General features: G+C 37.5%; 1 protein-coding gene across 3 annotated transcripts in view; it reads right to left on the bottom strand.

Annotated features, from left to right (window-relative positions):
• The window catches only part of GPC5 (glypican 5), a 1,500,378-nt gene that overhangs the window by 1,132,075 nt on the left and 352,075 nt on the right, over positions 1-16,228 (bottom strand). For all 3 annotated transcript variants that reach the window (XM_055146010.1, XM_055145996.1, XM_055146005.1), the window contains exon 5: positions 1,095-1,220. In XM_055146010.1, the coding sequence (XP_055001985.1) occupies positions 1,095-1,220 (126 nt within the window). The remainder of the gene's footprint in view (positions 1-1,094; positions 1,221-16,228) is intronic.

The raw sequence follows: 16,228 nt of genomic DNA, 5'->3' as shown, positions 1-16,228 counted from the left end.
ATATTTATGGAATTTTTCATTATTATATATTAACTCAGAAATTTGTAGTTCTTGTTATACAAATTCATATTAATTATGGTATATCTTTATCATAATAAATATAATTTTGTAAATGTCATTTTAAAGGAACTCATTACTCTTGTAGTAATTAAATCACCGCTCTTCATATGGTGTAGGGAAGTTTGTAAATTAGAGTTTAACATTCTCTCTTACCTTTTGCAGACTGCTCCAAGGAAAAAACAAGAAAGCATTTAAAAACCAAATGCAACACAAAGCCTACTTGGTATAGCAATCTCCAGATCAATCTCCCAACCAATTATATTGACCACTGGCTGACCCAGGTTTAATCCCCTGAATTCCATATGCTCCCTGAGCCCCTCAGGAGTGATTCTTGAACTTAGAGCCAGGAGTAAGCACTGTGTACTGTTGTGTGTGGCCTCCAAACAAATACAAAACAAAACAAACATCAACAACACAAAGATTTGACTACTTGTGACTAAAATCAGCTGTGGAAAACAAAAAAATAAATAAATATTAAATTCTAGATAATGACTAAAGAATTAAAAGCTAGATATCAATCAGTTTGAGGACAACGGACAGATTGCAATCAAACAATTATTCAGGTATCCATTCAGAAAAATATCCCCACAATTATGGAGATATGCATAAAAATAAATTACACGGTAGATGTGAAATCAGTTAAACACACATCTGCGCATCAATGAACCTTTGGTTAGGTATTTATGATTCATCCAAATTTCTTCTCTTGCTCGTAAGATTACACTAAAAATTGTTTTATGTCACAAACAAAACTGACTGGAGTGAAGATACCTAGCATTTTATTGAAAGAGTAGTATTGGAGGTATCCTAAGTCAATGGAACAGAAGAAAAACTTTCCAAATGCCACAAAATACTCTCATAGTCCTAACATGTCAAAAGGGGATGGACTCTTTTTTTTTTTAACACACTTAGGATATGAAATTTATTTGTACTCCAACATGTATGATAACGTTCAAATGGAAGTGATCCATCCAAGAGCCAGGAAGAGAAGGCAAGGAGAAAATTGGCCCAAGGTGTGCACAGACAGGAAGTACCTGGTTACTATGTCTTCTCCATTCCAGCATGGCAAGCCATCAGCAGCTGCTAATTCATTGACACAGAGCTGGTCAGCCAGGCCCCCGTAGAATGTCCTGTACAGCCGAAGGCTACTGATAAATTCTCTGGATGGAAGATAAAGAAAACAGTTAGGACCGCAAATCCATGATAAAAGCCAGTATCAATGATTTATGCTGTTTGCCTTAGGATTAAAATACAACTTTTTTAAATTGTCTCGTTTTTATATGTTTCCAATATTTATTTGATAAGCAGGATACTTTTAATGAATATTAATATTCCTACTTATTCTTTTGAGTTCAAATGTTGAATGCATATGAATCTTATAAAACTACATGTCCAAAACTAAGTTATAAACAGCTTTTATTCTGTCTCTGTCTCTGTCTCTGTTTCTGTCTCTATCTCTGTCTCTCTGTCTCTGTCTCTCTCTTTCTTTCTTTCTCTCTCTCTCTCTCTCTCTCTCTCTCTCTCTCAATCTCTCACTTAACTTCCTTAAAACTGCTTACAAGTTTCTGGCATTTAAACCACACTAAGACTAATTACATTATTTTCTATACAGAAATGTCAGAAGCTTCTAACAAGCTAAAGTGCTTAATGATTAAAAGGCTTGTATACTTGGTTGATTTTCCCATCTGAGTTTTTTCTTTGGTGTCTGAGAACATAAAATAATGTCTTTCTTGCATACAAAAAACACAAATTGTGTGGCATATTTCAGAAGCATGAAAATAAAAGTTATTGGATGGAACTGAATTAACTTAGTTATACATTAATATATTAATTTTTTAATCATGTTACACTACTTCATCAATTATGGAAAGGAAAATTTTATTAAAAAGCCAAGACATGGAGTCAGAAAGATAGTACAGAGGTTAAAGTACTTTCTGTGTATGCAGTTAATCCTGTTTGGGTTCGAGCATTGAACAGAATCCCTTGAGTACTGCCAGGAGTGTGACCCCTGAGCACAGAGCCAGGAGTAAGCCCCAAGCATCACCAGGTATGGCTAAACATTGTTTTAAAACACAATAAAATAAAAAGTCGATTCTTTTGTGCTTTAAAATGACTTAACATCCTAAGAATCTGAGTTCACATTTCAATATACTATGTCCTAAAGATTAGTTCTGAAATTACTTGAAAAAAAGTTTTCTTAGGTCAAACGGGAGATATCCTCTCAGAGAAAAAGAACACTGGCCATAGATTAAACTATAGAAACATCACAGTAGTTTTAGTAATTTATTTAAAGATAAGAACAAAGTAGAGAGGTAACCATAAATTGTAGCTAGAATAATAAAATTTAGAAAGCTTAATTAGGTTTTTAGTGAAGAACATAATGTACATATACAGATGCTGATTTATAATAATACGCACCTGAAACCTTTGAAAGTATAAATCATGACTGCTTCAATAAACAATTTTAAAATTAACTCGATTTTGATAGCTCTAATGCTCCACTGCATTAATTCTATAATTATCTCTCCCTGGTTTTCCAAGAATTATTTGTGTAAACTCATGAAGCTGTAAACAACCACTAACCTTTATGAAATACAATGTAATTTTCAAATATGCAGTATCAGAAATAACAGAAAAGATAACAGTTTCCCAGAGCGCATGTTTAGTGAGTAGTTAATCATATTTTTAGCAGTTGATGAGTGATAACAAAAGTTGTGAGAAGCAAAAATCACACTCAACTATGAGTTTTGCTCAAAACTATTAAAAAGCATGCTTTATTTTCCCCTTACTTATTTATACTTTAATTTGCCTGTTGGAAAATAAAGCCATCCATGAAACTTATTTCCCTTTGAACAGGTATATATGAACAAATATCAGATAAAGCAGTGATTCTTTCCTAGAAAGGTAAGGTTGAACAAATAGAATGATACAAGATCCCAGTGGGGAACTGCCTGAATTCCAATCATAGCAAATGACCGTGTGTTCAAAACTAGGCTTTTAGAAAGAGTGTTGGCAAAAGTCATTGGAATGTTGAAACCACTAAACGTATGACGTTAAACTATATATATATATATATATATACATATATATATATATATACATATATATGTGTGTGTATATATATATGACGGCTCTATAGCACTGTCATCCCATTGTTCATAGATTTGCTTAAGCGGGCACCAGTAACGTCCTCATAGTGAGACTTGTTTTTACTGTTTTTGGCATATTGAATACATCATGGGTAGCTTGCCAGGCTTTGCCGTGTGGGCGGGATACTCTTGGTAGCTTGCCAGGATCTCTGAGAGGGATGGAGGAATCAAATCCAAGTCGGCCACGTACAAGGCAAACGCCCTATCGGCTGTGTGGATAAACACAATAAAGTGAAGTTTACTAAATGAGATTAGCTGTGAGAAGTCAAGGGCTGGAGAGAGCAAAAGCTTATCATGTGCAGGACCCTGAAGGTCAGCCTTCCACCCACCACATCTCTGTAGATGGCCTCCGAAAATAATAAAACATAGCAACTTTACTTTATTTTTTCTTTTTGGGCCATACCAGGCAATGCTCAGGGGTTACTCCTGGCTTTGCACTCAGATGTGTGTGTATGTATATATATATATATATGTATATATATATATATACATACACACACACATATATATACATATATATATTCATATACATATGTATATACGTATGTGTATATACATATATATACACACATATAATATGTGTATATTCTGTATAATGTATATGTGTATATAAATATTCATATATATAGTTTATGGATGTAATTTCTACCCAAATCCTGGCAAATATGCTGGCACTTAATTTCCCTCTTCACAATCCATAGATCAAAATGGAAAAGGTTTAAAATCTTTCTTTTTGAGTTCCCTTCACCAAACCCACAACCATTTGCTTGGCTAACCCCCGTTATCTTTTAATTATTTGTCTAGGATTATGAGCCTTCATTTTCTTTCCACGTCAATCACCATTAATCCTCTATGAGAGCAACCTTTTAGAATTCAAATCTGATTTTCCATAGACTATATTATTCAGTTACAATTAAGGCTATCAGTGGAGGCTGGAGAGAGAATATAGTGGCATGGTGCTTGCCTTGCCTGTGTTGAACACGACTCAATCCTAGGTACCCTATATCGACCCCCATAACCACCATAGTTGATCTCTGAGTGCTGAGTCAGAAGTGGCCACTGAATATCATGGTGTGTCCTAACGACTTAGATAAATAACAGTATGGCTTCTTCTTTTCTACAGCATAAACCCACACTTCTTGGATATGTAGATGCAGTATCTTCTTAGTTCCATCTCTACAGCAACCCCTAAGCACACTTAAGTAATCCAGAAAGGTGAGAAATTTGCTGTACCCCAAACACCTCTTCATGACTTGACATATGTTTAATCTGAAGGCATCATTTCCTAGATTTCCACTTGTTCCAATAAACCACCAACTGTCAGGCATTTGTCTCAAAATAGCAGAAAAGGGTCAGTAGCAAACTCTGTGTTAGCATCAGAGCTAAACAAGACAATGCCTGTCATTTGAGAATGCATATTTTGATAAAAATCCAGAATATTCATGCAGCGTTAATAGCATAACATTTGCAGACAAACATCAGGGAATATTTAGGAGACCATTTCATGCAAAGGAAAAAGAAAAGACATAGCAACAAAATAGAATAAACAAAGGAAAAGAGGCCAAAGAATATTGTGTGTTCAGAAAGTAGCAGTGCAAATAAGGACATGTCTGAGCATTCTAAGCAGAAGTGCACCCCCTTGTAAGAACCTGTGTGAGTGCACAACCCACTGTGAGTACTAAGAGCAGACATGCATGAGCACTACGCCCTCAACCCCATGAACATTTCACTCCAGTGAGATCATAAAGCCACATGCGTGAGCAGCCCCAAATCATGATAACAAAAAGAGCAGGAAAATGCAGGAGGGAAAGAGAAAAGGACCTTAAAACAATTTCATACAAGATCAAATTTACAGTAATAAAAATGTCTGCCAAATGTCATAATGATGGCAAGATTATGGGGGGAAAATTGTAAGCTAGCAAATCATTCAGAACTAGTAACCAAGACTCGGGGGTTAGTAAATACAGAGATGTAGCACAGTAGAACTGTAGCACTGTCATCCCCATTGTTCATCAATTTGCTCAAGTGGGCACCAGTAACGTCTCCATTGTGAGACTTGTTGTTACTGCTTTTGGAATATTGAATATGCCACAGGACGCTTGGCAGGCTCTGCAGTGCGGGCGGGATACTCTCAGTAGCTTGCTGGGCTCTCTGAGAGGGACGGAGGAATTGAACCCGGGTCGGCTGTGTGCAAGGCAAACACCCTACCCGCTGTGCAATTGCTCAGAGATGTAAAGAAAGAAAACTATAAACAGCCAGTTAGAATCATACATCATGATGGACTTGAAAGATATTAGGAAACTAGAATCAACAAAGTGCAAGCTCGAGAATAAATTACAATAAATGCTCATTGTCTTTCTTCCTTTCCCTCTGGTGACTGAAGGAATGAGTGTGACTAATTCCAGAAATAAAGGAAGATAAACCTCCTCTCTTCATGCCTATGCTAGAGTTAGGATTGCCCTTCTTCTTAATATTTTTGTCTCTCAGAACTAATTGTTCCCATTGTAGACAAGATTTAAATAGCCAAGAATTTTTTGTGTTTTTTTTTTTTAATCGAATCATGGTGAGATATACAGTCACAAAGCTGTTCATAATCGGTTTCAGTCATACAATATTCCAACATGCATCCCTCCATTTTTTTTATTTGGTCTGTTCCCCCTTATGGAACATAAAGCATGAAGGGGAAAGGAAAGTGAAGATTCAATAAATTGTGCGCACATTTATTTATCACATGAACGAATAAAAACTAGTTGTTAAGTCCATCTTCAACATGTCTATTTCAAGACTTATCTACAACAATGTTTCTCAACCAGGGGTCATAATGGTCTCTGCAAGTCTCCAGGACATTCCAAGGGGGAAGGGGTAAAGAGAAAATCCTGTAAATGTAAGAGTACGAGGCCAACTATTAGGATGATGGAGCCAGGAAGCAAACAAGATTGCAAGGGAATGTAACTGGAAAAAAATATCCAGAACTGAGAAACTCAACTTTAGAACATAAAGAGAAATCAAATCAAGTAGAGCATTCCTTTGAGGCATTCTATGTGCAATATTATTTGGATATCTTTTTAAAAAATGCACATTCAGGCTTAAGTGTTCATGGGAAGGCCCAAGGGGTTAAGTTTTAAAGCAATCCACAGGAATGTTGAAGCTCACAGTAATTTACTCTTGGGTATGTGACCTCTGGAATTAGGAGATTGGGCATGTGATGTGAGCTTTGTCATTGACAGAGCTGGTGACTGAATTCATGAATATGAATAAAATATCTCAGACAAATAATGCATTAAGGAAAAGTCAAAGGGACTCAGAAGTAGAAAAAGCAAAGGAAGAAAAATTTCAGCAATGTAGAGCAATACATTTGAAAGAATGAGAGAATTTGAAGGTAGACTCTCAGCCATGTAATTCATCATTGAGAAGGGTAAACTAAATGACAATACCCTTGAATTTACGGTGACCATCATCACAATGGGTTGAATTGTGGCTCTCTCCCCAAGCTCATTTGGCTGTATTTGGTCACAGGGCCTTTGAAGAGGTAAATAAACTCCAATGCATTCACTTGGATTGGTCCTTGTCCAATTGAACTAGGACCCTAAGAAGAGGAACAAATACAGCCATTTGTTCTGTATTTCTCATGTTCCACAGAGGAAAAGGATAGAGTCATAATAAAGTAATAAAAGAGTAGCTATAGAGTAATAAGATATCTGCAAGCATCGGGGAGGCCCAGGAGAAACAAATCCCACAACACCACAATCTAGGATTCTCCTTTCTATCCCCTGAAATGGTAAGAAAATTAATTTTTGTTGTGTAAGCCATTTACTCCATGATATTATGTAATGACATCCAATGAAATAAATATGAAGATAAAAGTAATAAATTAGAGTAATAGACTCATGATTTGTGATGTGTACATATTAAGGAAAAGGGTGAAAAATGAGAAACAAAGAGCTCCAAATAAAGGACAAAAATCAAAGGGGTTTTGTGTGAGTGAGTTTGATTAAACAGGGTAAAGATTTGAAAATATTTGTGTGTGAAAGAGGAGGGGTGGGGGAAGAGTATGTCATTACTAGCTTCCTCCCAAACAGCTCTACATTGTAGAGAGTTTTTTTTAAGAAAGTGAATTGTTGGGAAACAAAGGGGTTAAAAAAGTCACCAGAGTGAGGTCAAAAGGATTCATCTACTGCCAAAAAGCCAATTAATGATCTTATTATAGGAATCCATACTTGAGTGGGTCCCAGCTCAGTGCTCAGTCTCAGACACACCGGTGTCCTTTTCCAGTTGTTACATGGAATGTATCAATGAATAAAATATTATTTTTTTGGATGGGTCAAAGTGGAGGTTGCTAGGAGGGTGACTTTCCCAGCCATCATTTTTCATAGCTATGTGAATACTGCTTGTTAAAATCAGAAGAAGAAAAAAATAAATGCAGAGAGTTGTAAGAATTTGCAGCTGATTATCCTTCAGACGCTGTGTCAGATACATCACTTACTCTTCATGGTCTTGAGACACCTCTAAAATACAAAATTAAAGTGTAATTATTGAGATTCAAGGTTTGAGATTTTGAAAATAGAAAAAAAGACATTCTTAGTTATAATATAACCAAATATAATGTAATTAATTCATCAGGGAAATTTAAACATTTAGAATTTGTCATCTGGACTGAGAATCACTGTCACTGTATCACTGTCATCTTGTTGCTCATTGATTTGCTTGAGTGGGCACCAGTAACATTTCCATTGTGAGACTTGTTGTTATTGTTTTTGACATATCGAATATACCCCGAGTAGTTTGCCAGGCTCTGCCGTGCGGGTGGGATACTCTCGGTAGCTTGCCGGGCTCTCCGAGAGGGACAGAGAACGAACCCAGGTTGGTCACATGCAAGGCAAATGACCTTCCTACTGAGAATAGCCTAGTAAATTATATTTTTGCCTCCAGATTTTTCCACCAAACTTTGCCACGATGTTACCAAAATCAGCTCTAAGAATCACTCAGAATACTTTCCTTATTTTTCTTCTTTCATTTTCAGATGGAGCAGTGTGGAGGGCTCAGGAATGAATTCCTGACCGTGGTGCCCAGTGCAGTACTAGAGATTCAAACCCAGGTCAACTGCATGCACTGCACACTCCTAGACTTTCCTATTATCTCTCTAAGCACTTTCTTGCTTTTCTCCAACCAGATAATACACAGCACATAATTTTGTAATTCTTTGTTCCTTAGCCTCTGGTGACAATCAACCTCCTTCTCACTGACACACTCCAGGTGAAAGTGGTCCCTTTTACTGAATAAGCTACATCAATGTTTACTTAGTAAAATCCCAAATTAAAATATGCAGTTTACTTCACTCAGATTTTTTTCTCTCACTTCATTCTTCCAAGCAGCTAGCAATTCTCCAAATGAGTTATTCGTGACTTCAAGAATTAGTCACTTCTACCAGATATTATTTTTTTTTAAAAAATGATAACAATAATTTAAGGCCCTTATAGAGTATCGCTACCTTGGAAAATTTTAAATTAGGGAATTCATTTCTAGATATTGTATAATTATAATAAACCTTCCTGGGGCGTCTGATGTTAGATGAGAGAAACCTGAAGGGCAGAACCTACTAATCAGGCTCCCCAGGATTTTGTGTACACGTTTTGTGGAAGTTCATTTGTGGTGGCACGTTAGTATTGTCACACTGCAACAGAAGAGAGCTATCATAATTAATGCATCATGGGTAGACTGTGTTTTGGAAATAGGAAGGAGAGTCGGTGCTCCTCTGTTATAGCAACTCTGTGCCAACTGTGCTTTACTCCCAGTCACGAAACACTAAAACTGTCCAGTTAAGTTTCTTCCTCAGACATCTGGATTTATGAGTCTGTGCAAGGACTGGGGCCTCTGCGTCTCTCCGAATTCTTCCAGGATCCTAATGGGCAGGAAAGGTGAGAAGCCAGTGATTTCATCCCACCTTATTGTATCAGGAAAGTGATGGGAACCCAGAGATGTGGAAAGACTACTGAAAAGTGAACGTTAGTCACTCAGTCAAGCATTTTAGCCAACACAAACCTCAACATCTTTGTTTAATTAATGGACTTAATTAAAACACCATCATTGAATACTCCCACCAGGCTGATAATGGACATTTGATAAAGTTGAGTAAACCTTTATATAGCAGAATATTTCCATTTTGTAGAAAGTATCAGACTGTTACAAGAATGCACTTAGTAGATTGAAATTAAACACGACTCATCGCTTCTTGCCTGAACCTTGGATTTAGAATTCCTGGATGTTTCGACAGGCTTTATCTATATAGTTCTATATGTTTAAAAGGTCTGGCATGGGAAGCAAGGAGTGAGGTACATTCTGACCACTGGCTAATGAACAACTTTGTGCACTGTGCTAGCTCAGTGAAGAGAAGAAAGGCTGGAGCACAATTGCTCATTCATTGCTCGCAGCCTTGTTTGCCCTGAGCTTACTGAAGGCGAGGGAGAGACATGGACCAGCATAGTTATTGCTTCATTGCTTCCCAGGCCCTCGAGGCCAGCAGCGCCAGGAAAGGCTCCTGATGCACCACGTGGCCAGAGAATATAAAAGGAAATGCAACTCACCCTGAACTTGTCATTTCTAGTTCAGCTGACACAGGAATGCAGTGACTCCTAGAAAACTGAGCTAGGCTTCTGAGTAGCCATGCCAGAATAATTGACTTGAATCGCCTTTGCTGATTCTTTTTGTGAGTCGTGAAATAATGAAAAGACACACGAAGAAGTGTCCTCATGGGTAGGGGGGGCAAAGGTTCTTCCTAATGCACCCCTCTTTGATCCTGGGGGTAACCCATATTCATAGCCTGATACCCTTCCTTCAACTTCCTCTACGTTCACACTGGCAAATTACCAACACAGATAGAGGCAGAGGAAAGGTTTGGTTTTACGCACTTGGCTTTGTTTTCCCCGTGACAACATATTCTGACCTCCTTTCCGGTTCATACATCTAAGTCGTACTTATTTTTATTAGCTATATTATTCCATAATTTGCATACAGCAATGTGAACGGAAGCTGCCAAAGTATCTCACTAGGTTAGTTTACATGTTCATTTTAAGACAGTTCAAGTTCCAACCCAAGGTCTGAAGACTGTCCACCACATGACACATGTTGCTGATCTTTCAGGGTCCCATTTGCACTTAAACATGTGGCTCTATCCTCCACCTAATTTTGCATTTTATGTCATTAGCTGTTGCTGGAAGCAGAGCTCAGTTCAAAAGGCTTACCTCTCCATCTCATTTCTTTATCTGGTGGGAATTTGTTTCCAATTTTTCAAACATTTAAAATCTGTCACATGGTATCCATCCTCTCCCTTTTTTTGTTTTCCTCTCATGCATACAACCTAGAAGAGGCAATTTCTAATTCTGCCCCAGGCTAATTATCTGGAAATGAATCGCATAAGTGTCATTAACAAATGCAACGCTTCTCTGCGGCATGTTTCAGACCACACATTTCTTTATTTAATGACATGTATTGATCTTTTTCCCCTTTTATCCCTAAAGTCAATCCACACATAATACAGAACCCAAATGAAAAGCAGTTCCTGCACACTCTCTCGGAAAATATCTGTAGAACAAAGGTCAAATGTGCAGTTTGCAAGTTAATGGCCTGAGGCAAAGTTAAGGTTAATGTGGCACTAATGAACAGACTCAGCCCTGTCGAGATGGTCTGACCACAGTTGTCAAACAGGAGACATTTAAAATGTCAGCCTCTGGCTCAGCAGAGGAAATACATAATTACATGTTTCGAGATAAGGACTATTTTCTCCGGCTAGGCGGAATCTATACGTAATCCTTGTCCTGGAGTCCCAGCAATTCGTTCTGTTTGGCAAAATATTTGGCGTGAATCTTTACAAGGACGAGCTGGGATATTTGTCCCACGGAAACACTACTTCTCATAGTAAAAGTTTCAAAATAATTAAAGTCAATCCACTCAGAGAGGCTCGGGCAGAATTGAGGTCTAGTTTCTGATCCTCTTTCTCGACAGAGCGGGGAGGGGGTGTTAGAGGACCTCTGAAAAGCAATCCCTAGAAATGCACCAAAATGCAAATGTGTGTATATGGGGTGGGGGTGTATATAGGGGTGTGTGCGCGTGCGTGCACTTGCGTGCTTACACCTTCTTTCTGAAAGAGTAACTCCTAAAAGTTTGCTTTCTGAACCCATCCTGCACGTCTGCAATGCTTCACACCATTGTCAATGGATTGTTTTTTTTCCTGACTAAAGGATTCCTGGGCACTTCCTCTTCATAGGAAGTCTCCTTGCTCCCGTGCCATGCTTTCCCCTCCTTAGAAGATTTACTGCGCTTTCTCCACAAAGCTGAAGGGGTTCCAATGGGCGGTAGATGGGGCACATCAGGGAGAGCCACGGGAAGGAGAAATGGAAAGGAACACTGCAAAGGGGTCACTCTCCTGCGAGCCCCTTCTCACGGGATTCTTTCCGATCCGCTGCTTCGTAACACCCTCCTCTCCTCTGTTAATGCTTCCAGGGCAGCCTTGCGCCAAGATGCTCACATAACTATCTATACAATTAGTAGAGAAGTCTCTAGCCCTCTATTTCCTAGATCCCACACACACACACACACACACACACACACACACACACACACCAAAAAAAACCCCACAAAAGTACATTTAATGTACTAGTAAAAAGCAAGCTTTATGAAAGCATTCCTTCTACAAAAAATTATTTGAACCTGCTGTCAATCCTAGATTTTCAAAACCAGCTCTCAGCTAGTCCTAAGTTGTACAATGTCCCTTAAAATGCATGGGCTCTATTTTTCATCTAAAATAAAACATGGTTAGGTTTAAATCAAGGCCTTATCTCATTTGTAAACACTGGAACCAGTGTCCAGTATTTAAGGGAATTTAATAATTTTGAGATCCAGCATTTTACTCCGAATCTCAAATGTTATTCTCTGTTGCAGTCAGATATATGTGTTCCCGATTGCTAACATTTAAATTATAAATTTCACGCTGGAGACGAGACTATATCCCAGACAATATTTCACTCTCAGCATTAGCAGCTCATTAATAAAATAGCTTTCTTCTAGCTCTTTGCCAATAAATGGGCCTTTCATCTTTAGGTTCTTTTTACATTTTGTGATTTTAATTGGCTGTTCCTGATGATGTCCATCCATTGACTCACCTGATTGATGGAAAATGTTTCCTACGAATTGTTCTTAAGTTGCATTTTCAGTTGCTTCATATCTATCTCTCCATGCAAATAGTTGTATTTAAAGGCTGTAGTATAAAGATAGCTTTAGGATTAGGAGGACTATCCTGAACAGGATGCATAAAAAATTACATATACTAGTCTTCAATTTTATTCCTATTACACTAAAGATTTTCATCTAGGAAAGAAGAAAAAAAACTGCTTTTGCATTCCAAGGTGATCAATTGTTTTTATACCAATCTCTGACAGGTGGCAATAGGATATTTACTGACCAGAGTTGAGTAATAATCAACATTACTCTATGATGACTTCTAAAATATAGTCCATAAGAAAGAAGTTAGAATAATACATCCTTTCATCATGATCATTCATCCATTTATATAAAACCTATACTGGAAGATATGACAAATCAAACATTATAAATTATTAATCCTGTGGTTATACTCAATTCTCAGGACCTCAACTTGCTGTGTTTAATAACGAAAATAATATTTATAAAAGCATGAAATCCACATGGGAGATTAAGACTGCCAAACTTGCTAATCTTCAAAATGTATTAGGGTGAAATGTTTTTGAGCTTGACCTGAAGTCTGAAATTATTTGACCTAAACACAGAGAATGGTCTTCAAATTGTCTTGAAACTTCATCAGTAGTACTTCCAAAAACAATATAAAACTTGATTCTACAGAGCACTGAGTGCATTGAAAATTTAAATTTTAAAGGAAATAGCAGCTCTGTAATTAGTTACACATAAGCTGAGAGAGCAGAGAGAATAAAGTGCCATACAAGTGCCTGACCCAAGTTTGTCCTCCAGTACCACATATAATCCTGCAAGCACGGAGTAAGGACTAAGGCTTAAGCATCACTTGGTGTTGTCCCAACTAAAATGCAAAACAAAAACAATATACAACTTGATATAAAGATGAGTAATTCTTGATGCTATTTGCATTCCCCCTATTATAATTTATATATAGGTGCATGTATGTATGTATCTATCTATGTGTATATACATACATGTATGCGTATATATACATAGATACATGTGTGTATATATACATAGATACATATGTATATATGTCTACATACATATATACATATATAGGAATATATAGGACATCTATGAATCATTTAGATACTTTAAATGTACTAAATAGACTACAACTATTGGAAATGCATTTTGCAAAACTAAGTGAATCCAGTACCCACTATTCCTGTTGTATATTGAGAATACCTAAGATTTTCTAATACAATAAATTTTGTTCTTTAGTAGCATTGTAGCACTATCATCCCATTGTTCATCAATTTACTCCAGTGGGCACCAGTAACATCTCCATGGTGAGACTTGTTGTTACTGTTTTTGGCATATCGAGTATGCCACAGGTAGCTTGCCAGGCTCTGCCCAGTGGGCGGAATACTCTGGGTAGCTTGCTGGACTATCCAAGAGGGATGGAGGAATTGAACCCGGGTTGTCTGCATGCAAGGCAAATGCCCTACCCACTGTGTTATTGCTCCAATCCTTTAGTATAAAAATAAATCTCACCAAAACAATATGAACCATCTTAAACTCAATTCTAAACTCAATGAACAATTCTAAACTCAATGAAACTAAGAGTTTTGAATTACATTTGTTGCATCAATGCAATTCTTTTACAAATTATAGGATACATCTTTTTTCTCTGAAATAAGCCTATCCTGTACAAAAAGCAAGTCAAGAGAACTCTAATTGCAGTCAATGACACCTACATCAATTTCTTTCTCTAATTTCCAATAAGCTTTACCACCAAAACAAAAATTACATCACTTAGCTTCCAAACAGATACAAATATCCCCATCTAAGAATACTCCCAAGCCGACTTTCAAATTTCTAATTTCTACTAAGTAGGGGGAGTCATTTTTTTTTTCTGCACAAATGCTGCTAAACATTATTTGATTTTTCGTTGTGTGGTTTTATTTGCAGATATCTCATGAAAGGGTCATTGAAGTTTTCCCTGAAAAGGGAGTACAGGCAATGCCAGCTTTGAAAGACTTTCTTTTCAGTTAGCTTTTAGTTGTTAGCCTTGAGTGGGAGCAACCAAATTTTGCATGCATTCGTTTCAGAACATTCTTTTTCTGGAAAGTTTTTATCAGATTCTCAGTGGGATACATGACCCCTAAAGGTTAAGTACCACTCGCCTAAACTTTTGCCATATGTTTGTTCCACCTTCTGGCATTCCTTCTTCCTGTGGGCCTGGGTTTTGACCCGTGGGGTCCCGCTCTTCATTATTCATGTAGGTCTTGATGCCGGCTGCCCTATAGCTCATGTTTCTTCCGTCCTGCACTGCCTTGGCCTCTGGCCCCCAATCCAAAGCCTTGTCTTGGCCTTCCCTGGCCTCCCTCTGTGCCCTCTCTCCCACCACTCACAGAGCACTGTTTTAAATTAAGCAGAAATGTTCTTGTTGAGGGAAACATAACCTTTATTTTACGAAATTAAACTTGCAGGCAATAAATAATAATGGCACCTCAAAGAAGAACAAGCTTCCTCTTAGGAAGTGGAATGGAAATTGCTTTTTTGAACACTAGAAATAATAGTAGATTTTTATTAATTGACTTTGTCATGTGCCTGCAGATATTTTCATGCCATGAGTATGTGTATTCCATAATTCATCATTAACTACAGATTATTAATATCACTCTAGCCACATAAAGATGTGCACCCAAAGATGCACACTAATACCTATAAGAATGGACTGAGTTTGGTTTTAGAACTAATACATTGTGTTAAGTAAGATGTTGCTAAAATTTACTTCTTTTGCACTAACCAATATTATTTCATCCAAACCTACTCCAACTGCCTTGGCAATAATCCTGTATAATATGTTTGCCATTCACCATATGTTTAATTTCCCCTATCTTTGGTTAGTTATTTTAAAACCGTTTTGCTATGTTACTTGTGATGAACAGAATTACAAAAATTTGCTCTTGCAGACAATCTCAAGCCACTCAGACATGTGCGGTGACTCATCCCTCTCAGTTGCAGTGCCCTCTTTCATTCCTAGTTCTCAGTAAAAAAAACTGCTAATGTTTTAGGTGGTGAAATTCTGACTCAAATTCAGACCACAGAGGTACATTCAAACAAGGTAGACTTCCCTATGGCATCCCATTGTGATGAAATTCTAAAGAGAATATCGAGAAGAACAAAAATTTTCAAGAACAATTCACACTGTGCTTGGTTTCGTGTATTAGGAATGCCACTTTCCCCACCTTCGCAGCAAAATCATCTAATATTTAAAATATTTGCTTTTTACTAAGCATACAAGACAGTCTCGATTACCCCAATCCATATCCGTGCATGTAGCCAATCCCTTTAATTGGTGCATCCTTCACTGAGAAGTTTGGCTAATTGGAATGTTTGCCGGAGAACAGATGGGGCACTGGTGTTGAGACTCTGTCTTAATTTATTGTCCTGGGGTTTTCCTAATTACCCACTTAATTGGCACAGCCACACTACTTTGAAATAATAATGTACAGCTAATTATCACCAATTTAAGCTTGCTAATAGCTTATTCTTACCAGCTAACTTCAAGAAATCAAGCAGAGAGCGGGAACTGCCACGGGGAAATCGCTCTGCCTGGGCTAGTTTAGACAACTCTCAGAGTACAAAGTCCCTCACAGCTCTGCTGATTTGGCTTCTGCCCCAGGAAGCCCCAAACACCGATGTTGTATTTACCAGACATTTGAAAGAGCTGTATCTCATCTTTGATTTTCTCATCTTTGGAAAATTTTTGTTACTGGTATATTTTAAGAGCTCGCTGATCAGTTTTTAGTCAATACATTCATTACTAGTATCCATATAAATAG

This window comes from Sorex araneus, chromosome 1, assembly GCF_027595985.1.
Source record: "Sorex araneus isolate mSorAra2 chromosome 1, mSorAra2.pri, whole genome shotgun sequence".
Classification (NCBI taxonomy): domain Eukaryota; kingdom Metazoa; phylum Chordata; class Mammalia; order Eulipotyphla; family Soricidae; genus Sorex; species Sorex araneus.
The sequence above is the reverse complement of the archived record's forward strand: the minus strand, read 5'-3'. Positions and strand labels throughout refer to the sequence as shown.